Below are 24,130 nucleotides of genomic sequence, written 5' to 3' on the forward strand. Positions count from 1 at the left end.
TTTTAAGAATCAATGTCATTGATAGAACTAAAGTCACACAATGCAGAAGATGTTATTCACTTGCTAATCTGAATGTTTTACAATAGGTCACATTTTCTAAAGTAAGATTACACATTCTATAAGGTAAAATGACCTCCAATATAATATATATTAAGTCTTTTTATAAAATAGCTGAGAAAATAGTTACTGTTTATGGTTTAGTGTGTTTACTTCTATTTATTACGGACAGACATTTTATATTAAACCTGCCAATTGTTTCTTCAATTAACTTTTTTCTTTTATCGAAAAATTAATTAAAATGAAGTTACATCACTTCCTCCTTTCCCTTTTCTTCCAACCCATCATGTGCCCCCTTCTTCATTCCCTCTCAAATTGACCCCCTCTTTTTTATTATTAATGTGACATATATACCTGCAAATACATTAATACAACCTATTGAGTCCATTCAGTGTGGCCTGTGTATATAATTTAGGGCTACCCACTGTGTATTGGATAATCAATTAGGAGGCTAATATCCAAGAAAGTCTAATTCTCCCTCTCTCAGTAGTCATTAATTATCTGTAGTTTTTTGTCTAGGAAGTGGGGCTTGGTGAGATTCCCTCCTTTCACATCAGCTTGTGTCATTGTTTGATCTTGTTTAGGGAGCCATATGGTACCACTTCCTTGTCATTTCTAGTAGGCACAATCTCACATCCTGGTCCTCTGGCTCTTAGAATCTTTTGACCCCTTCTTCCATGATGTTCACTGTGCCTTCAGCACAGGACTTGTGTTGTATCCATTGGAGCTGGGCTCCACAGGATTCATTGATCGATGCATTATGACCCATTGTAGCTTTCTGTAATGGTCTTTGCCTGCTTTGTAGAGAAATTTTTTTTGATGAGGGATTAGAGCTACACATACCCGTGATTATAAGGAGAAGTTTTAGAATATACTTAGCAAATATGCTTGTCTAGTAAAGTGGTGGTAATTGGTTCTCTTCTAAGATTCATGATCTTAACCCCCACCCCTCTTACTCATATAATCTCTCCTCCCTCTCTTTGACTTGACTCCCGGAGCTCAGTCTGATGCTTGGCTGTGGATCTCTGCATCTGCTTCCATCAGTTACTGGATGAAGGCTCTATGATGACAGTTAGGGTATTCACCAATCTGATTACAGCAGAAGGTCAGTTCAGGCACCATCTCCACTCTTGCTAGTAGTCTTAGCTGGGGTCATCCTTGTAGATTCCTGGGAATTTCCCTAGCACCAAGTTTCTCCCTAACCCCTTAACGGCTCCTCCCTCTATCAAGATATCTCTTTCATGATGGGGAAATATACAGACACCTGAACTAAGCTCCTGGGAACCCACAGCTGTGGAGCCTACAGGGACCAAACTAGGACCTCTGCATATGAAAGACAGTTGTGTAGCTTGGTCTGTTTGAGAGGCCCCTGGCAGTGGAATCAGCATCTATTCCTGGTGCATGAGCTGGCTTTTTGGAGCCCATTCCCTATAGTAGGATGCCTTGCTCAGTCTTGATGCAGGGGGAGGAGCTTGGTCCTGCCTCAACTGAATGTACCAGGGCTTTGTTGACTCTCCAGGGGAGGTCTTACCCTTTTGGAGGAGTGGATGGGGGTGGGTCTGGGGGAGGTGGGAGGGGAGAATGGGAGGAGAGATAGGAGGGCGGAACTGTGGTTAGTAAGGAAAATGAAAATTTTTTTAAATAAGGAAAAAAAAAAAAAGATTCATGACTTCACAGACCCAAGTAGTTAGCTTGACTTTTTAATGCTGAACTTTTTTTTTGCATAGTGTGATTTATTATTTGTGAGGAAGAGCACAAATAGTAAAGGAAGAATAGAGTACAAGTTCTTTATGAACATTTTTCAGTGTGCCTTCTTCATAGAGTAGACATTTATAATTATCTGATATAGGAATGAGCAGATAATGAACAAACTATCATCCAAACTGTTTAGAAAAATAACTAAAAGAATAAAAAGGGAAAGTGAGTAAAGCTATCCTAAGAAGTACAAGAATAGCATTCCTGCCCTTGCATGCTGGTGTTTTACTTTCTTTCCTAACTACCTAATGTAATATTCACATTCCAACAATCTCAGCGCTCAGTGCCTCAGTTCTAATGGAAGCTGCCATGGTATTCAGAAGGAAACCCAGGACTCCTGAATGTAGGATTTATTACATTTGCACATGGATATGGAAGCAAGTAGAGTTTGGGATGCTTTAGAACACTGACACATTTAGTACTCTCAGCAAGGGAAACTGAAGACTCTCAGCAATTGGTTACTTAGACCCCCCCCCCCCCCCATATGACTTGAGCTTATCCAAGCTATCACACCTCCTGGGAAGTCAGATTTCTGCCTGTAGATATATTGAGTCACTTGGAACCAGCTCTGGAGGGAAGCTATACAGACTAGTTGAAGGAAATGAGTGAGACCAACATGCCCTCCACCCCCCACTACCTCACCACTCTATTCCCCACTCTCCACCCCCTCTACCTTCTACCCCTCCTACTCAGGTCTGCTACAAAATCATTATTGCTCTTAGCCAAATGTGTTTGTTTATCTTTCTTAAGAAGGAGGGAAAAAATTCCCCTATTTGACTACCAAAAATATTGTCCCTTTGAAACATTTCCTGTCCCTGATGATGAAAACAAAATGTTAAGATTCCTAATGGTGATTTTATTTTAAGTGTAGTAAATGGCCTTGACACAGTTCAGCTTGCAGTCAAGCTGACCCATCTCTTTCAAAAATTATTTTTTACGTAAGTGTAGAATATTTGACAATATGCTATTAACATGAAGATGGAAGCTGGCCAGACTGCCCTGCTGCAGTAATTTTCTGTTGGCATAGTTACAGTATTCTCTGTTCTTCACCACTTGGATTCTTTTATTATTTGGTTTGGTGGCAAATTCCTCTTCTTTTATCAAAGACTTACAGAGATAAAATTTCAGAACTTTTTCTTCTTGACTTATATCATTGTATAGTTATACCCTATTAGCTGAAAAGCCCTGAGGATCCAGCTGAGTATATACTTTTGAACTGAATACACAAACAATAGTATTTAGGAAGAGTGTGAGCCCTGGGACATTTGAAAAGGAACTAGGCACCTGTGGTTTGGGATTAGTGTGTTCCTGTAAAAGTTCAAATGCTGGAAATTTAGTGCCCAGTTCAACGATATTGAGAGGTGGTGACAAAATGTTTAGCAGGTAGAAATCAACAAGAGTCGATTAAGTTATGAGAACTACTCTCATAAATATACTAAAGTCCTTCTCAAAAGATGAGGTTAGTATTCTCAGAACAGGATGGGAACCTGCTGTAATAAAATCTCCTAAAACTGGATTACTGACTGTGAGACCGGTTTGATATCAAGCACACCAGCATCTCTTACCTCTCTGTGGTCGTGTGACTCATCTCCTACACGCGTCTACCTCACTTCCATCACATGGACCTCATCAGAAGCCAAGCAAAAACAGTGTTCAGTTCTTGAACTTCTGCATCTCCAAAGACATGTCCTACAGCAGCTTCTTGAAAGAGTCACCCGCCTCAGATATCTTGTTAAAGCAACAGAACACAGACTACCTTAGAGGCTATTAAAATGGATCCAAATAAAGTCTTTCTAGTAAGTGCCTTGTCTTATCCACAGGATACTATCCCTTCCAACGTGAAAGGCCGTCTGGACATGGCAAGAAATCCTCTGGTTTGGTAGAGATAAGACAAGTACTATTGGAGGGCAATTAATTATGGCTTGTTGCCTTGCATAATAATTCCTCTACAATAATTCATTATAAATTCTCACACAAACATCTCATACTAATATGGTTTACTAGACATTTTTAGAATCATAGTACTTTTAGTTTGGAAAATTTTTCTAAGTCCTAAGAAATATGCATGTCAAAACCTGTTCCTTCCCAGCATATTGCTGGATTCCTCTCATGACAGGTGGCTCATTTCTCCTTCCAGATTTAAACATCTCCTCTCCTCTCTGGTCATCTTATTTTTTCATTGACAATGAGCCAAAATGTTTCTTCCTGTAGGTTCTTCTATAGTCTTAATTATTCTTGGGACTTTCTCTGTAACGGAGGATCAAGAGAGACTAGGAGAAATTATGTGGTGTGGTAGAGATTAACCTAAAGGCAGGGGTATGAAAATGCATATTAAAAAACTACTATCTCACAATCCAATTAGGAATTTAATTGGAGGGAATAGTAAAAAGTGTGTCTTATGAGAATAAGTGAGAGGATGGTGGAGATCAAAGGTTTAAACAAGGATGATGGTGGGAGGAAGATGGGATAGGGAGAGGGTTAAGCAAAACTAAGGATATGTGAAAAGTTTTATGAAATCCACTAGATAGAATGTGAATTTCAAAATAGAATTTTAAAAGCATTTGAACTAAGGTGCCCTGTATGCGTGGACAATGCTGCTTCCAGAAGACATGAGCTATTAAATGAAAACTGCAGTGCCAGGCAGTTCCAATAACTTCCCAACAAGTTACTGGTCAGGGAGATCACCGAGGTCTCCAAAACAACACCTTCAATTGCCATTGCTCTGGCTACTCACCATTACTATATGGTGAGACCCTATTGTTTAAGAAACATGCATTTTGACTGCAGGACATAAAGAAATCAATTATACTATGAAATATACATTTGCCCTATTAAGAATTCTCCCAAAAAAGGGTTAGCCTAAAATATTAGACACTTAGAAATGTTTGTGTGTGCTAAAAAGGAATTAAAATCAATACAAAATATACATGATGCCACATGTGCCCCCAGACAGTCTTTTCATCTCTCATGTAACAATATGTGAAAACTCTGCAAAAAGCACTAGGGGTCTCTTCACCACTGAAGAGACCACTGCTGAAAGAGAGGCCACTGCTGAAAGAGAGGCCACTGCTGAAAGAGAGGCCACTGCTGAAAGAGAGGCCACTGCTGAAAGAGAGACCACTGAAGAGACCACTGAAGAGACCACTGCTGAAAGAGAGGCCACTGCTGAAAGAGAGACCACGCTGAAAGAGAAGCCACTGCTGAAAGAGAGACCACGCTGAAAGAGAAGCCACTGCTGAAAGAGAGACCACTCCTGAAAGACAGCTTATGCAGTGAACTCACCTCTGGTACTCTTACAATAACAGGCCTTCATCAGATTATGGAAGATCCAAGAAAGGAAAATTCAAGTTACTGATGGCTAATATTTTTTCATGCATCAAATGCTCAAGATTGATCCTGATCATGTAAATCTGTGGCCCTATCAGCTCCCCTTTCTTTGCTTAAGCTGACCAACCCAAAACAAGGGGAGGGAGACCCATGTAAGTCAGCAATCTGCTAAGATCACCAGTCCCTTCTTCTTTTTCTGTGCTCCTCTCTTTCAATAAAGTTTGCTACCTACTGCTGTCTGCTGTGTCTAAGAGTCTTTCTGCCTTTTAATTCTTTAATTATCAGAGAAAACCCAATCCAATCAAGACCCTAGATGGTAACAGAACCATTAGTCTAATAGAATGCTATCTACCTATCTATCTATCTATCTATCTATCTATCTATCATCTATCTATCTATCTATCATCTATCTATCTATCTATCTATCATCTATCTATCTATCTATCTATCTATCTATCTATCTATCTATCTATCATCTATCTATCTATCTACCTACCTAGTACTGGAAATTTAATCTGAGGTCTTCACACATTCTAGGTAAACACTCTACCTCTGGCTACATCCCTAGCCAGGCAGCATGCATTTTAAATGGCCTACAAGATTAAAATCATGAGTATGGTAACAGAGGTGACTTCTCAAGCCAAGTGTAACAACCTATTTTATATTAAAAAAATTAAGCCATTGTATCTCAGAGCTATTTTCCTGGACAGTCATATCTTGTCTTTTTTATGAAATTGCCATTTCTAAGTAATTTGGAGAGATTTTCTGTGAAGAAGGTCAAGGTCTAAATCTAGAAGGCAGTGTCTGAATCCCACCATCAACCCATATAACAAGTTCGAGGGGTCTAACCTCTCTGTATTCCAGTTTCCATTCTTTCCAAAGAGATAAGCACACTTGCCTCACTGTTTTTTAACAGTGGATAAACACAAGTTATTTAGAATAATGACTTCAAAATGTGGTGGTATTGTGTTCCCCAAAATATTGTGCACCCTAATAAACTTATCTGGGGTCAGAGAACAGAACAGCCACTAGATACAAAGTCTAGAAAATGGTGGCACTCATGCCTTTAATCCTAGCATTCCAGAGGCAGAAATCCGTCTGGATCTCTGTGAGTTCAAAGCCATATTGGAAACAGCCAGGCATGGTGACACACACCTTTAATCCCAGAAAATGAGTCTTTAATCCCAGGAAGTGAGGGCAGAAAGCAGAAAGGTATATAAGGCGTGAAGACCAGAAACTAGAAGCTTTTAGCTGGTTAAGCTTTCAGGCTTTGGAGCAGCAGTTCAGCTGAGATTCATTCTGGATGAGGACTCAGAGGTTTCCAGTCTGAGGAAACAGGATCAGCTAAGGAACTGGCGAGGTGAGGTAGCTGTGGCTTGTTCTGCTTCTCTGATCTTCCCCCAATACCTGGCTTCAAGTTTGTTTTTATTAATAAGACCTTTTAGAGATTCCTGCTACATTAAAACCAGCTATATGGAAACAGACATTAGTGTCCATCTGGGTGCTATTGAGACTGTCTATCTTAGTATCATTTCCTTTTCTCTAAAGCTAGTATGCCATAATATTTGACACAAAGTTTAAAATTTTAGCAAGGGACCTTCTCATATGGATGCTTGCCCTGGGTCTCAGTCCCTTGATGGTTAACCTTGGAATGATATTTGCTTTTGTTACCAGTTTTGACATATACAAATATCATAATAGACAATTTTTTGCTTCTATCAGTGGTGGAAAGATTACAGAACCCTAGTGAGGGAAAAAATAATTATAAAAGTACTTGATTGGCAATCTCACTCAATTTTGTCCTATGATGCTTGTAAGGACTGAGAAAAAATTATGATTCAAAATAACTACTTAAATTTTTCCAAAATAGGTAAGTGTGTCCATTAACTCCAGGACTCTTGTGGTTTACTGAAAAACTCATATCCATCACCTAATAATACTATGAACAGCAACTACAACTACAATGAAATGAAATGAATGTCAAAACACTTTCTAGCTCTCTTTTGCTGTGTCTTTGTGAGTCAGTGTGGCTGCTAGGCACAGTCTTGTGCAGCCTCCCTAATTTGCATTCATCTGCATCAAGCCATGTGGAAATGGCTAGATCAAGTAACTGGTCTGAGATTAGAGGGACTTTGTTACATTCCCACATGTGAAAGCAGAATAAATACATGCAACACCAAGAGTCTTACCATTCAAGGCAGTTCAAAACACATTAGTCAGGTTGGCAAACTTAAGTTCTCCCTCAGGAAAAATGTACTTGATCTTTTTTACATATCTTTCTGGAAATTCTAGTTAAGTATTTGAAATGTTGTTTTATGTTTAAACTTATTCATTTCAACTTAAAGAGTCTCTTCGTATCTCAGACATACATCGTCAGTCTACTTTTCCCTCCACATGCACACTTTCACACAAAATTTTTAATTTTGTTTTTTCCGGAGCAAAAGAAAGCAGGAGTTATGGGCTTTCTGGAACCTGAATTCTGTTCTTTAGAAGAGAAGTAAGTGCCTTCCACAGCTGAGCTGTCTCTCTAAGCTCTCCTGCCTAGTTTTAAAATCCTCTCATGAAGTATATTTGGTCTGACAGACCTCAGGTATTTCTTTCTATGGTAACCATACTGCTTGGTTACATTAGCTAAGCTTATATATGTTATTGTGACAGTTAATACATCAGTATTTTTCATGTTTAGAGAAAATTTCCAACTGTTTACTAAGAAGCTGGTTTCTCTAACAGTTACTATTAGTTTGAAAATCCCTTCATTTCTTCTAATGTTTTGAGGCACTTAGAGATAGTATCTTGTGATTCAGATAGGTTTTGCCCAACAACCAATATATCTAAGGCTTGTTCCCCAGAGAGTTGATATTTGAAATACTGTGGACCTTTAGGGGGTGGGACCCATTAGAAGGGCATTAATATTGGGATGTGGCATTAAGGGGATCATTGGACTCTGATCTCTTCCTCTTTTTCTTCTTAGAGAGAAGGTAATTGTTTTGTATCCTCCACAAACTTCCTGCCCTTGCTCTCTGGGTTGACCCCTCTAGGCTCATGAACCACCCAGTCATAAGCAGGGATTTCCACAACTGAGCCAGGTAATCTTGAGGTCTTGAAATTGTTGCAACAACACAAAGCTAACATGTCCTTACTTTCTTTGTTCATTGTGTGGCTTCTTTTATGCTGGCCTGTTCCAGATAGACAACTATTTTGTAGACATCTTTATGTCTCCTTTAAAAATCAAATATTTATATGATGAAATATATCTCACTCAGCTCTCTACTGTGTATGTTTAGAGTTGATTTTAAAAAAAAAAAAGCTCTCTTCAGTAAATACAGCATTGTTCTCCCTGTGAAATAAATTTATAATTATCAAAAGCTCTAGGGATAATTTCTAAACTTTGATGTTGTTTCCTCTAAAAATGAAAGACAAAGTATTCAAATGTTAAGAAGGCTTCACAAACCATGGTGACATCTTGTCCAGGATGCTGCCTAGGACCATGATTGGGTCCTGGTCCTATCACAGCTGTGATCTGTATTGATATCTGTGGCCCATGTTGCTACCAAAGACCACACAGGGTCATGTCTAGGTCTATAGCCCTTTAGCAGTCAGAGTATGAGTTGATGTCCTTAGACCTAGTACCACCAATGGCTCTGCAGATGACTGAGATATGGTGAGCCACCATGTTGGTGCCCGAAGGCTATGCTACCACCAGGGCCATACTGATCCAGGTGCTGCCACAGAGCCATGTTGATGTCCAGCCTGAGATGCTGCCAAAGGCCATGTCTGGGTCCATGGCCCTACTGCAGCGGGAGTCTGTAATGATGTCCATGGCCTGTGTTAGCACAGGGGGTTATTGGAACCATGCTGTGATGAGCCAGCCTTGCCCTTCACTGGCCCTGAGATAACTGCCCTCCCAGTCCCCACTGGATTCTGCAGCAGGGGAGTTGGCTCTGCCCCTCAGGGGAGAACTGGCCTAGCACTTGGAAAGATGGCTCTACTCCTCACTGCAGGCTTGCACCTCACCTGGGCAGCACACAAGAGTTGACTCTGTGGTCGGGGACACAGGTGCACCAATCCTGAGGGTGGGAGAGCAGGAAAGCTGACCCTGTCCCCCCTCATTTGCCATGTGGTGGTGGCATGGGAGAGAGAAAGATGCCCTCACCCCCTCACGCATTCCCACCTGTGGCAGGTGAGAGAGCTGGCCCCTGGGGCTAACAAGGGAAAGATGGCCTTGACCCTCACTGGCTGCAGCACACAAGAGAGCGGACTCTACTGTGTCTGGACAGCACACTAGAGCTGACCCTGGGGTCAGGGACCCAAGGCAGCCAGCCCTGGGGGTGTGTGAGAGCAACAGAGCTGACGCCCTACCCTAGTCTGCCATGCAGTGGCATGGGTAAGGGAAAGATGCCCTGCCGCCCTCTACCCCTTGCTACCTGCCACAGGCAAGAGAGCTGGCCCCAGGATCACAAAAATGAGAGAACTAGCCTGTCCTTTACCAGCTGCAGCACACAGGAGAGCAGGCCCTGCACCCTGCCTGGGCAGCACACTAGAGCTGACACTGTTGTCAACTGTGCAGATAAGCCAGCCCAGAGCGCACGAAAGTAGGAGAGCTGATCACGCCCTCCCCTTTGAATGCCCCCTATAGCAATAGGGAGAGAGGGCCCTCCACCTCACCTGAGCAAAACAGTCAAGCTGGCTCTGGTATTATGAGTGTGGGTGACCTGGATCTGAGGACCCAAGAGCAGAAGAACCAGCCCTACTCTTTGCTGCAGGCTGCATTGGGTGAGCTAGGCAAGACAGTGCTGGAGAACTTGCCCAGATAGTAATGATGAGGGAAAGCAGGAGAGCTGACCAACCCAGCTACCGCTCAGGCCCAGAACCATGGCTATGAGTGCACTTATTACAATATCCACCTCATCTATTAACTGTGGAGCAGTTGAAGCAGTTGGAGCAGGTGAAGGAGACAAACCTACAGATCCAAAACAGCAGGATCTCCATGACAGAAGAAAACAACAGATATCAAAGAGGAGCCCCAACAAAAGTCCATTATCAGTGGCATAGCAGAAACCAGAGGCCTCGAGCCAAACCAATTACTCATGGTAATGAACACATGCCAGTGAAGATGAACAAACTAAAGAGTAAACTGTGTGACCTGATACTACAGCTTCCACAAAAAGATTCTGCTCTCCCCCCCCCCCCCGCACCGTGTTTTGTTTCTTTGTTTTGTTTTTCTTTTAAATTTGCTTTTGTTTAGGAAAGGAGGTTGCAGAGGACAGAAGCAAAGGGATGGGGAAATAAGTGGAACTGTAATGCGTGATGTGAAATCCACAAAGAATCAATAAAGTAGAAGAAGAAGAGGAAGAAGAAGATGAAGAAGAAGAAGGAGAAGAGGGGGAGGGGGAGAGGAAGGGGAGGGGGAGGAGGAGGAAGAAGAGGAAGAGGAGGAGGAGGAGAAGGAGAAGGAGGAGAAGGAGAAGGAGAAGGAGAAGGAGAAGGAGAAGGAGAAGGAGAAGGAGAAGGAGAAGGAGAAGGAGAAGGAGAAGGAGAAGGAGAAGGAGAAGGAGAAGAAGAAGAAGAAGAAGAAGAAGAAGAAGAAGAAGAAGAAGAAGAAGAAGAAGAAGAAGAAGAAGAAGACTTCCCAAAGCTAATCCCAACAAATACCAAGAAAATCACAGCGTACAAATGGTGTTAGCACACCTTTCTGAAAGGACCCCAGGAAGCCCAGTCTACATGAGGTGAAGGAAATTCTAAGGTGAGTTTCACATGGAGTTTTTCATCTCAACACCGGTGCTTTGCTGTAATTATGTAGCCTACAGCATATTTTCATAGCCACTGAGTTAACCAACCCCCAGAGTTGACTTCATGTCACACATATTCACACATTATTTGCTTGGTCTGAGCATGTGCACTTTGGATTTAAGCTATAAGTAAATATAGCTAGTAGAGACTAGAAGCAAAGAAGATTAGGGCAAATTTCACTGAGAAAAATAATAGACTTTTTAAATCCTATGAGGACAACTGGACATTTACATGTTAAAAAATATGAACCCCTTCCTTACACTGCATACAAACGTTAAGCTAAGTAAGTCAAAGACACAATCAGAAAAGTCAAAGGACGACCTACAGAAAGGGAAAATATCAGCAAATTAGATACATGATTTACCTACCATACATCAAAATTATCTCAACAATAAGACAAATAAAAGTAAATGGGTAATATATTTTTATTTAACATATTTAAATAATATATATTTAACAAATGTTAAATAAGAAATATATTTAAATAAATGTTTCATATTTATTTAAAACAGCAATAACCCCATTACATGCTAAAATAAAGCAGGTATTTCAAGAAACTTTATTTTCCAAAAATGGCAAGGGGGTTGTGTATTTTTCATCCTAACTTCACTATGAGTTACAACTAGCACATATATTTCTGATATATATATATATATACATATATGTATAAAATATATGTATTATATAGCATTATATATAATATATATCAGTTATATGTTTTATATAATATATCTGAACTATATAACTGACATTATATATATTATATATTTCTTGAAATTTTGATACTCTTATCAGACTCAAGTTAAATAACACAGCTATTAAGACAGCTATTATTTTCCTTTTTTACCTTATTCTTTTATGGTAATGACACATGACTTCTATCCTCTAATCAAATTTTGATTTAATACAATATTGTAAGTTGCTGTCAAAATTCTGTTTATTAAGACTGCAAAACTCATCCTACATGAATAAAAGTTAAACTGCTCGACTAATGTTCTTCCATTTCTCTTCTCCAGCGTATGGCAGCCACCTTTCCACTCCTGCTTCTGTGAGTTTTACTATTTAAGGTTTCACATTTAAGTGAAAAATGAAATAGTTATCTTACTGTGTCTCAACTACTCATTTTAACATAATACCCTCTGGGTTCCTGGCTGCTCTCACAATGACAGATAGCCTTTTACCCAGGATGAATGACAATGCGTTATGCACACACCACCGTATCCATTTATCCATTGGCAGAGTTTACGTTGTCGCTTTGTCTCGGCTCTGTCACAATGCTGAAATGACCACAAGTATTTTCAAGACACTGATTTCATTTCTTTTGCATATAATTCCATGTCATGACTTAGAAATCATTTAAGTGCCTCCCTCAAGAGTTTACCTGTTAGAAGCGGAGTCCCTAGTAGTGATCCAGGACGCAGTGAAACCTATAAGAGGTGAAGTCCAGTCAGAGAGCTTTTGGGTGCTGGAAGCATTCCCTTAGTAGAGATTAGAATTCTGAAATTCTCACAGAAAAGGTGTCAGAAGAGCAAGCCTGAGCCGGTTTCTGACTCTCTGTTTTGCTCTATAAGCTCTTGTTTCCACACATATTTGTCAGAGACAAAATCTTTGAGGCCCACCAATCTGAGACCCAAGCAAAATTATGAACTAAATAAACCTCTAAAGCTTGTAAAGTTAGATTACCTCAGACATTTCATTATAGTAACAGAAAAATGGATTAGTATAGCATAAGAAATAGGGTTGCTACATCATATGATACTTCTATTTTTAATTATTTTAGGAAGCACATTATTTTCAATATGGCTGTACCAACTTATAGCCTTTCTTGTATTTTTTAAGTAGTGTTTCATTTTTGTCTATCATCTACTTATCTGTCTATCTATTCATCTCCTTTAGAAAACTAAATTTTAAATGCTACTTTATTTAGAAATATTCTTTTTTTAAGTAAAATAGTAATTAGGAAAAAAGAAAAAAGATAGAAAGAAATGGAAGACATAAAGAAGAAAGTCTATAATATTGCTTTCATTAAAATATGATATAAGCATCATTTAAATATTCCAACAGTTTGAAACTAAAAACTTTTTGGAAGTTTTATTAGCTATTTCAACAGTGCCTGAGATGTGACAATTACAAAGCATGATACCCTAAAAAACTTCATAGAATGGTTTAAAAAAATAGAATGTGTGAAAAAAGATCAAGAAACTGTTTTAGAATTCCATTGCCACCTCTGTGATGGTTGACACAGATAGTCAGCCTGACAGGACCCAGAACTACCTCGGCCTCTGCACATGTCTGTGAGGAATATTTAGATTGAGTTCCTTTAGGCAGGAAGACCCACCCCAATGTAGGCAGCACTGTTCCAGGGGCTGACATCCTGGACTGCATAAAAAGCAGAAAGCTAGCTGAGCATGAGCCGGCGGCCGGCCCTCTGCTTCCCAGTTGTGGCCAGCAGCTTCACACTCCTGCCGCCATGACATCCCCACCACGACTGACTTCTTTTAGAACTGTGTGCCAGAACTAATCCCTTCTTCCTTAAGTCATTTTTGTTACGTATCTTGTCACAGCAATATGAAAAGAAACTAACAAGCTTTGGAGTAGGACATAGTTTGAACACAAATGATGGAAAAGTCAAATGTCCCAGAGTATAGAAATAGAGGATAGAATTGCTCAAAGGGGACAATTTTTTAGCAGAGCTGGTGTTTCCAAGGGAATATTTGGAAGAAGGGATTTGCAACCAAGGACAGAGAGCCCTTGGGAGTTTTGTGACTACTTAAAGAAGCTTCTGCTCAAGTAGGTAGGAAGTGAATTGAGAAACTTAAAGGAAGGTGGATTAAAAGGAGTATGTAACCCACTCATTTACTATGTCTTTTTCAAATAACTAGAACTTTACCTGGAGTGGGGTTACAAGGAGGGAGAGAATGTATTTCTTACCTTTGAGAGACTTGCAACCTGGTGGGTGAGGTATTAACATATACTTTCAGCAATATGACAGGCATTGAAAGAGTTGCAAGGCACATTGTGAGAACTCAGAAGAAAATTTGCATAACGTTGACAAGGCAACAATAGAGAATAAAGGTCAGGCATGAGCTGAGACATAAAAGCATAGTCACCTAGTAGGCAATGGGAAAAGGCTTAAGGGTAACCCAGCGAAGGGTTAATAGCATTAAAATATAAGCAGGTAGTCTTGTGTGTTGTCTGGGGTGTCTGAATTATAGTATCTTTATGGATGATGGGAAGGCAAGAGACTGGCAAAGCCAATGGAATGTAAATGATGATGGGTCATAAATTACAGCTTAACAAATCTGGACTTTATTCCACAAGCAGCAGGGATCCATGAACTACCTTAATCAGAAAATGAGAATAGATTCTGTTTTGCTTTCAGGAAGAATACTTAAATAGGTTCAAGAAATTGAACTGAACTTCCTTAAAGGACCTTGGTGATATGCAGAAAACCTCACCCTCAAGAAAGCTGAAGGACTTGACTCGAGGCTAACCAGAGGATTGACACTCAAAATCATTTTCAGAATGGACCACAAAGTGCTGCCATTGCCACTGGATACTAGAGTAACTCTGCTGACATAATGCTCCCACCGCCGTCACTAACAAAATGGAATCCATGGAAACCGTCCTCCTCCACCTGCTCTCCCTGGAACCTAGCTGTTCATGAGCAATTGCAGTTACCATATCCCCAGTGTCATGTCTGAGACCTTAGGACTGAGCTGCATGAGAAGGCAGATCTCTGGGCTTTGCTATAGGAAGCCCTGGTCTGTAGAGCAGAAACATCTCCAGTTGTTACCACGGACTGCAGGTGTTGGCTGGGCTTTCCAAGTGGAAGGCCACCTCACCTGGCAAGGCAGCTAATGATGAGTAGGAAGGAGTCAACACTGAGAGCACTGTACAGAAGAAATGGGCTCTGGGGTCAGCAGCGTGACTGGAGAAGGGAAATCAAGGCTGAACATTTAGGAGTGACATCTCCAGAACAGAAGCATCAAGTAAGAACCCTGAGAGCAAAAGGAATCTTCAAGACAGATAAAACGACATTCTTAACTAGAACTAGGAAAAAGGAAGGCTATTGATGATAAAGGTAACAAGAGGAAATGAAGGTATTTTTGACATTTAAAGGATTAACTTTTAGTAATATAGAAATCTGTTTATTGTATCTTTTGTCTTCCAGTAACATTAACCAAATGAAATAATCTGTTCAAAAGTTCTTGGTTTTGTTCAATGAAGTAAACTAAAACTATTGACTTCTGGTTTTTGGAGTAGGTATGCATTATAATTTTTCAAATGATATTTATATATTTATTTAATTTAATACTTATTTAGTAACAATATTAAGGAGTCAACTTCGTTGGTAAATCATCAGATGCTGCTCTTCCTGGCAGTTTATTATCCAGTTAATGGCCATGTCAGTAATTAATGACTTACTTATCTAAATATATAATTGGTGTCACTGTGTAGTTTCTATAGGGAACATTTCCCTGTGCAGTTTGTGGTAATAGCTACTATAATTGAGCCAGTCTGGACTTCAAACTTAAATAACGAAGATAGGTTACTGTTTATCCCATCATCACCACAGCAGCACTATGTGAATTTCTTGAGACTGTCAATGGTAGGAAGCAGTGAGCCTGGTCTATTCTCAGTGGAGACCTGGCAGTTAGTGAGCAGTTTTGATTGACAGGCACAGACTCCCCCTGGCTGAGTACAGAAAGAGGCTCCGGAGCAGCAGTGCAAAAGACTTGTCCATGCTGATTGTGTCCTCCTAGCTCTGTCAGGTTCTTTAGGACCTTTGTTGGACAAGACAAAAACCCTTCAATGTCATCTGTGCCATTTGGGCAGGGATAAGCCTTCCTTTTCTTTGCATTTGTGTGTGGAGAGTGTAGATTGTCTTATCTGTTCAGGGGCAGGGACTATGAAAAGGAGGTTCCTCCAGTTCCAAACAGATCTATCTTAATAGATTCCTTCCACCTAAGCAGCTCTGCCTAAATAGTGTTATATAGCCTGAAAAATCCACTGTTTATCTGTTGATTCTGTCTTACAAAAACAACCAACCAACCACAAAGGGCTTCTGACATCCTTGTACAATTGTAAAACAGAGACAAGTAAGTCTGAATTTATCAGAACACTCTTAACTTGCCTGCATATGGTATACATAATCTAGTGGTTATTAGTAAATATAATATTAGCTGTGATATAATGGGAAGATGCTGAGCATTGGAGTCATCAAGCATAGGTTCTTTGATATCTGGAGAATGAGTGTATGTGTGTTTGGGGGGGGGTGCATGTGCACATATGTGTTTGGGAAGTGTATGTGTGCATATATATGTAGAGGGCAGAGGTTGATGTCAGGTGTCTTCCTCAATTGTTCTCCAGCTTTCAAGACAGGGTCTCTCACTGAAGCTGGATCTCATTAGTTTAGCAAAACTAGTCGATTAATGAGCTCTGCCAGGGATCTTCCAATCTCTAACCCCTACAATCACCTATTGATAGGAAAATAGGTGCATGCTATCAAGCTTGGCTTTTTGTATGCCCCCCCACACACACACACACACACACCCTCCCTTGCCAGGATCCAAACCCGGTCCTCACGTTGGCACAGCAACCACTTTAGCTAATCTTGGGCCCTAGTGCCCACAAGTCAGATTGATTTTAACTTAAACTCTCTGAATTGAGAAAGTCCATTGCCATATCTGACTGTTGCCTAAAATGCAGAATCCTTTTAAGGGTTTTGAGATCATTCTTGAACTACTGTACTCTCAGATACAGTTTGTATCTGAGAGTTGTACAAACAGATGGGATCATGAAGCAGCCCAAGACAGTGAGCTGTGATGTGGTCAGGAGCCAGCACAGCCTATATTGTCCTCAGTGACCTGACCGCTCTGAGGGAACTCTATTCTTCCTCTCTTTCATCAGTCTTCCATTAACTTACTCTTCCTTTGCTACCCAGTGATCATATATGTCACATCAAGGCTCTGTGAGGTTTCATTCTGTCAGCAACTTTCTACCATCTATTTCCAGCTCTGTAGATAACCTCTTGCTCTTCCTGTTGATTCTTAGGGTAAACCTTCCAACACAACTGAGTGAGCTGGCTCAGACCCGAGCAAATTATTCTCGTGCTTTCATAGTAGGCATTTTATTGAGTGAGCCCATCTCCGTGGCCCCCTTTATTATTTCTTTAGCATCACTTACTGGTCTACCTCTGACAGGAGATTCAGCTCTTGGAAAGCAAAGACTTCTTTTTTTTTTTTTTTTCATAGTTAAGATGATTTATTTTTTTTTAATTTATTTTGCAATACAATTCAGTTCTACATATCAGCCACGGATTCCCTTGTTCTCTCCCCTCCCATCCCCCTCACCTTCCCCCCAATCCCCCCCCCATTCCCATCTCCTCCAGGGCAAAGCCTTCCCCACAGACTGAGGTCAACCTGGTAGACTCAGTCCAGGTAGGTCTAGTCCCCTCCTCCCAGGCCGAGCCAAACAATCCTGCATAGGCCCCAGGTTTCAAACAGCCAACTCATGCAATGAGCACAAGATCTGGTCCCACTGCCTGGATGCCTCCCAAACAGATCAAGCCAATCAACTGTCTCACCCATTCAGAGGGCCTGATCCAGTTGGTGACCCCTCAGCCATTGGTTCATAGTTCATTCGTTTGGCTATTTGTCCCTGTGCTTTATCCAACCTTGGTCTCAACAATTCTCGCTCATATAAATCCTCCTCATTCTCGCTAATTGGACTCCCAGAGATCCACCCGGGGCCTAGTCATGGATCTCTGCATCCAGATCCCTCAGTAGTTGGATGAGGTTTCTAGCACAACAATTAGGGTGTTTGGCCATCCCATCACCAGAGTAGGTCAGTTCGGGCTGTCTCTCGACCATTGCCAGCAGTCTGTTGTGTGGGTATCTTTGTGGATTTCTGTGGGCCTCTCTAGCACTTTGCTTCTTCCTATTCTCATGTGGTCTTCATTTACCATGGTCTCCTATTCCTTGTTCTCCCTCTCTGTTGTTGATCCAGCTGGGATCTCCCGCTCCCCCAAGCTCTCTTTCCCTCTACCCTCGCCTTTCATTACCCCCACTCATGTCCAGGCTGTTCATGTAGATCTCATTCCATTTCTCTGTCATTGGGTGATCCCTGTGTCTTTCTTGGGGTCCTGTTTTTAAGGTAGCCTCCCTGGTGATGTGAGTAGCAGACAAGTCATCCTTGTTTCATGTCTAGTATCCTGCTATGAGTGAGTACATACCATGTTTGTCTTTCTGAGTCTGGGTTACCTCACTCAGGATGATTTTTTCTAGATCCATCCATTTGTCTGCAAACCTCATGATGCCATTGTTTTTCTCTGCTGAGTAGTATTCCATTGTGTATATGTACCACATTTTGTTTATCCATTCTTCAGTTGAAGGGCATCTGGGTTGTTTCCATGTTCTGGCTATTACAAACAATGCTGATATGAACATAGCTGAACAAGTGCTCTTATGGTGTGGTTGAGCATTTCTTGGGTATATGCCCAAGAGTGGTATAGCTGGATCTTGGGGGAGATTGATTCCCAATTTTCTAAGAAAGCGCCATATTGATTTCCAAAGTGGTTGTACAAGCTTGCATTCCCACCAGCAGTGGAGGAGAGTTCCCCTAGCTCCACATCCTCTCCAGCATAAGGTGTCTTCAGTGTTTTTGATCTTAGCCATTCTGACAGGCGTAAGGTGGTATCTCAGAGTTGTTTTGATTTGCATTTCCCTGATGATTAGGGATGTTGAGCAGTTCCTTAAATGTCTTTCGGCCATTTGAGTTTCCTCTGTTGAGAATTCTCTGTTTAGTTCTATAGCCCATTTCTTAATTGGACTGTTGGGCATTTTGATGTCTAATTTCTTGAATTCCTTATATATTCTGGATATCAGTCCTCTGTCAGATGTGGGGTTGGTGAAGATCTTTTCCCATTCTGTAGGCTGTCGCTTTGCCTTGTTGACCGTATCCTTTGCTCTACAAAAGCTTCTCAGTTTCAAGAGGTCCCATTGATTGATTGTTTCTCTCAGAGTCTGTGCTACTGGTGTTCTATTTAGGAAGTGATCTCCTATGCCAATGCGTTCAAGACTACTTCCTACTTTCTCTTCTAGCAGGTTCAGAGTAGCTGGATTTATGTTGAGGTCCTTGATCCACTTGGACTTAAGTTTTGTGCACGGTGATAGATATGGATCTATTTGCAGCCTTCTACATGTTGATATCCAGTTTTGCCAGCACCATTTGTTGAAGATGCTTTCTTTTTTCCATTGTGCGCTTTTGGCTTCTTTGTCAAAAATTATATGTTCATAGGTGTGCGGATTAATGTCAGGGTCTTCAATTCGATTCCATTGGTCCACATGTCGGTTTTTATGCCAGTACCAAGCTGTTTTTATTACTGTAGCTCTATAGTAGAGCTTTAAGTCAGGGATCGTGATGCCTCCAGAAGTTGTGTTATTGTACAGGATTCCTTTGGCTATCCTGGGTTTTTTGTTTTTCCATATGAAGTTGAGTATTATTTTTTCCAGGTCTGTGAAGAATTGTGTTGGTATTTTGATGGGGATTGCATTGAATCTGTAGATTGCTTTTGGTAAGATTGCCATTTTTACTATGTTAGTCCTGCCTATCCATGAGCATGGGAGATCTTTCCATTTTCTGACATCTTCTTCAATTTCTTTTTTCAGGGACTTAAAGTTCTTGTCATATAGGTCCTTCACTTGCTTGGTTAGTGTTACCCCAAGGTATTTTATGTCATTTGTGGCTATAGTAAAGGGTGATGTATCTCTGATTTCCTTCTCCGCTTCTTTGTCCATTGTATATAGAAGGGCTACTGATTTTTTTGAGTTGATCTTGTATCCTGCTATGTTGCTGAAGGTGTTTATAAGCTGTATCAGTTCCTTGGTGGAATCTTTGGGGTCGCTCAAGTATACTATCATGTCATCTGCAAATAGGGAAAGCTTGACTTCTTCCTTTCCAATTTGTATCCCCTTAATCTCCTTATGTTGTCTTATTGCTCTGGCTAGAACTTCAAGTACTATATTGAATAAGTATGGGGAGAGTGGACAGCCTTGCCTCGTTCCTGATTTTAGTGGAATTGCTTTGAGTTTCTCTCCATTTAATTTGATGTTGGCTGTTGGCTTGCTGTAAATTGCCTTTATTATGTTTAGGTATGTTCCCTGTATTCCTGATCGCTCCAATACCTTTATCATGAAGGGGTGTTGGATTTTGTCAAATGCCTTTTCTGCATCCAGTGAGATGATCATATGGTTTTTTTCTTTGAGTTTGTTTATATGGTGTATTACATTGACGGACTTTCGTATGTTGAACCACCCTTGCATCCCTGGAATGAATCCTACTTGATCATGGTGGATAATTGTTTTGATGTGTTCTTGGAGTCTGTTTGCCAGTATTTTATTGAGTATTTTTGCATCAATGTTCATGAAGGAGATCGGTCTGTAGTTCTCTTTCTTTGTTGTATCCTTGTTTGGTTTAGGAATTAGGGTAATTGTAGCCTCGTAGAAGGAGTTTGGTAATGTTCCTTCTGTTTCTATTGTGTGGAACAATTTAGAGAGTATTGGTATTAACTCTTCTTTGAAGATCTGGTAGAATTCTGCGCTGAAACCATCTGGTCCTGGGCTTTTTTTGGTTGGGAGACTTTTAATGACTGTTTCTATTTCGTTAGGGGTTATTGGACTATTTAAATAGTTTATCTGGTCTTGATTTAACTTAGGTATGTGGTACCTATCCAGAAAGTTATCCATTTCTTTTAGGTTTTCCAGTTTTGTCGAATAGAGGTTTTTGAAGTATGACCTGATGATTCTCTGGATTTCCTCAATGTCTGTTGTTATGTCCCCCTTTTCATTTCTGATTTTGTTGATTTGGATGCTCTCTCTCTCTGTCTTTTGGTTAGTTTGGATAAGGGCTTATCTATCTTGTTGATTTTCTCAAAGAACCAACTCTTTGTTTCATTAATTTTTTGTATTGTTCTCTTTGTTTCTATTTTATTGATTTCAGCTCTCACTTTGATAATTTCCTGGCGTCTATTTTTCCTGGGAGACTGTGCTTCTTCTTGTTCTAGAGCTTTCAGGTATGCTCTTAAGTCTCTAGTGTGAGATTTCTCCAACTTATTTATGTGGGCATTTAGTGCTATGAATTTCCCTCTTAGTACTGCTTTCATAGTGTCCCATAAATTTGGATATGTGGTGTCTTCATTTTCATTGATCTCTAGGAAGTCTTTAATTTCTTTCTTTATTTCTTCCTTAACCCATTGGTGATTCAGTTGGGTATTATTCAGTTTCCATGAGATTGCAGGTTTTCTGTAGTTTTTGTTGTTGTTGAAATCCAACTTTAGACCATGGTGGTCTGATAGAACACAGGAGGTTATTCCAATTGTTTTGTATCTGTTTAGATTTGTTTTGTGGCCAAGTATGTGGTCAATTTTAGAGAAGGTTCCATGGGGTGCTGAGAAGAAGGTATATTCTTTTTTGTTAGGATGGAATGTTCTGTAGATATCGATTAAGTCCATTTGAGTCATGACATCAGTTAAGTCCTTTATTTCTCTGTTAAGTTTCAATTTGGGAGATCTGTCCAGTGGTGAAAGTGGGGTGTTGAGGTCTCCCACTATTAATGTGTGGGGTTTTATATGTGATTTAAGCTTTAGTAATGTTTCTTTTACATATGTGGGTGCCCTTGTGTTTGGGGCATAAATATTCAGAATTGAGACTTCATCTTGGTGGATCTTTCCTGTGATGAGTATGTAATGCCCTTCTTGATCTCTTTTGATTGATTTTAGTTTGAAGTCTATTTTGCTGGATATCAGGATGGCTACACCCGCTTGTTTCTTAAGACCGTTTGATTGGAAAGTCTTTTCCCAGCCTTTTATTTTTAGGTAGTGTCTATCTTTGAATTTGAGATGTGTTTCTTGTATGCAGCAGAAAGATGGGTCCTGCTTTCGTATCCATTCTGTAAGCCTATGTCTTTTTATAGGTGAATTAAGTCCATTGATATTGAGGGAAATTAATGACCAGTGATTGTTCATTCCTGTTATTTTTTGGTGGTGATGTGTGGGTACTTCTATACGTTGGGGTTTACTGCTGTGGCTTTATCTGTTGCCTGTGTTTTCGAGGGTGTATCTGACTTCCTTAGGTTGGAATTTTCCTTCTAGTGCTTTCTGTAGGGTTGGGTTTGTGGATAAGTATTGTTTAAATCTGGCTTTGTCATGGAATGTCTTGTTCACTCCATCTATGGTGATTGAAAGTTTTGCTGGGTATATTAGTCTAGGTTGACATCCATGGTCTCTTAGTGTCTGCATTACATCTGTCCAGGTTCTTCTGGCTTTCAAAGTCTCCATTGAGAAATCGGGTGTTATTCTGATGGGTTTGCCTTTATATGTCACTTGGCCTTTTTCCTTTGCTGCTCTTAATATTCTTTCTTTATTCTGTACATTTAGTTGTTTAACTATTATGTGGCGAGGGGACTTTTTTGGGGGGTCTAGTCTGTTTGGTGTTCTATAAGCTTCTTGTATCTTCATAGGCATTTCCTTCTTTAAGTTGGGAAAGTTTTCTTCTATGATCTTGTTGAATATATTTTCTGTGCCCTTGAGTTGGTATTCTTCTCCTTCTTCGACCCCTATTATTCTTAGGTTTGGTCTTTTCATGGTGTCCCAAATTTCTTGGACATTTTGGTTCATGACTTTGTTGGCTTTAGTGTTTTCTTTGACTGATGAATGTATTTCTTCTACTGTATCTTCAACGCTAGAGATCCTCTCCTCCATCTCTTGCATTCTGTTGATTATACTTGCATCTGAAGTTCCCAATCGTTTTCTCAGATTTTCTATTTCCAGCATTCCCTCTGTTTGTGTCTTCTTCATTTTTTCTATTTCCCTTTTCAGGTCTTGGACTGTTTCCTTCATTTGTTTCATTGATTTTTCTTGATTTTCTCTCAGTAGTTTATTGTTTTCTTCCAGGACTTTATTGATTTCTTCTAATTTGTTTGCCCTTTCCTCTAGTTGTTTACAGCGTTCTTCACATTTTTTGTCTTTTCCTCTACACAAGCCTCTAGCTTCTTCATGATGTCATTCATAAGGCTGTTTTCTTCTGCTTCTTCCAATTTCTGATGTTCAGGTCTAGGTGTTGGAGGAGGGCTAGGGCCTGGTGATGCTGTATTGCTATTCATTTTGTTGTATATGTTTCTGCCTTGACGTCTGCCCATCTCCTTGTGGTTCGTTCTTGGCCTTATCCGCACACTTGGTTCAGACAGACCAGTGTTCCAAAAGGGAAGTCAGTGTTCCAAAAGGGAAGTCCAGAGCAAGATGGGAGCTGGGGGCCGGCCTCTAAGTCTCAGGAAGAGGCTTGGGGCTCAGGCGGATGGGCGTGGGGCCAGGGCGTGGAGACTGCAGGGTCTGCCAGGGGTCTTGGAGAAGGGGATCCTTCCCGGTGGGGCTAGCAGGGAACCTGCCTGGTGGCCAGAACCTGGGGCCGAGTTGGGCAGGTCTTCCCTGGAGTGGCTGGTGCCCAGGGATGGGGTCTGGGGCAAGGACGGGCGCTCACCAGTGTTGTAAAAGGGAAGTCCGGAGCAAGATGGGAGCTGGGGGCCGGCCTCTCGCAAAGACTTCTTATTTACTGTTCTATCCCCCTGCATAAACCAAACTTGGAATTTTTATTAATATTCAAAATATTTAAATAAGTCACTAGATGAATGTTCATTATAGGCATAGAAGCAATAACATGTTAACTCCACACAACTTCTCCTGTAACCCTAGTTATGGGCAATGAGGAACTGATCTGATATTATCCTATCTTCTACTACAGTACATTGTTCTCCACGGAGTGAGAAAGAAACTAATGGTAACAAACCATTGGTTAAATTCAAGTTATTTTGTTCCCCTTCTGATAATTTAACACTATGTTAGTCATACAGAGAGCTTTCCAAGTGTAATTGGACTGAGAGCTATCATGAATTAAAGTCGATACATGTCTGAGTGTCACAAAAAAAAGAGGGACAAATACATGTCAGGAGAAGGATATTAGTGTTTTCTTTTTAGCCCTGAATGGAGGAGAATAGAACAAGAGAGCATTTGAAGAAAAATAAAATAATAGTGTGATATCCTCAAAATTCACTTGCCAAGAACTGCACTGCTTTAATTAGTGGTAGAAACAGAGACAGAGTACAAATAAATGTGTGGCACACTCTGCTTGCTGCAAAACTTGGAGCT

General features: G+C 40.5%; 1 protein-coding gene across 1 annotated transcript in view; it reads left to right on the forward strand.

Annotated features, from left to right (window-relative positions):
* Nucleotides 1-8,810: 8,810 nt before the first annotated feature.
* The window catches only part of LOC128098781 (60 kDa heat shock protein, mitochondrial-like), a 49,718-nt gene continuing 34,398 nt past the window's right edge, over nt 8,811-24,130 (forward strand). Inside the window, exon 1 of the mRNA XM_052720199.1 lies at nt 8,811-8,945. Within this exon, the coding sequence (XP_052576159.1) occupies nt 8,811-8,945 (135 nt within the window). The remainder of the gene's footprint in view (nt 8,946-24,130) is intronic.

Source organism: Peromyscus californicus, unplaced genomic scaffold, assembly GCF_007827085.1.
Source record: "Peromyscus californicus insignis strain IS unplaced genomic scaffold, ASM782708v3 Scaffold_6__1_contigs__length_162567912, whole genome shotgun sequence".
Lineage (NCBI taxonomy): Eukaryota > Metazoa > Chordata > Mammalia > Rodentia > Cricetidae > Peromyscus > Peromyscus californicus.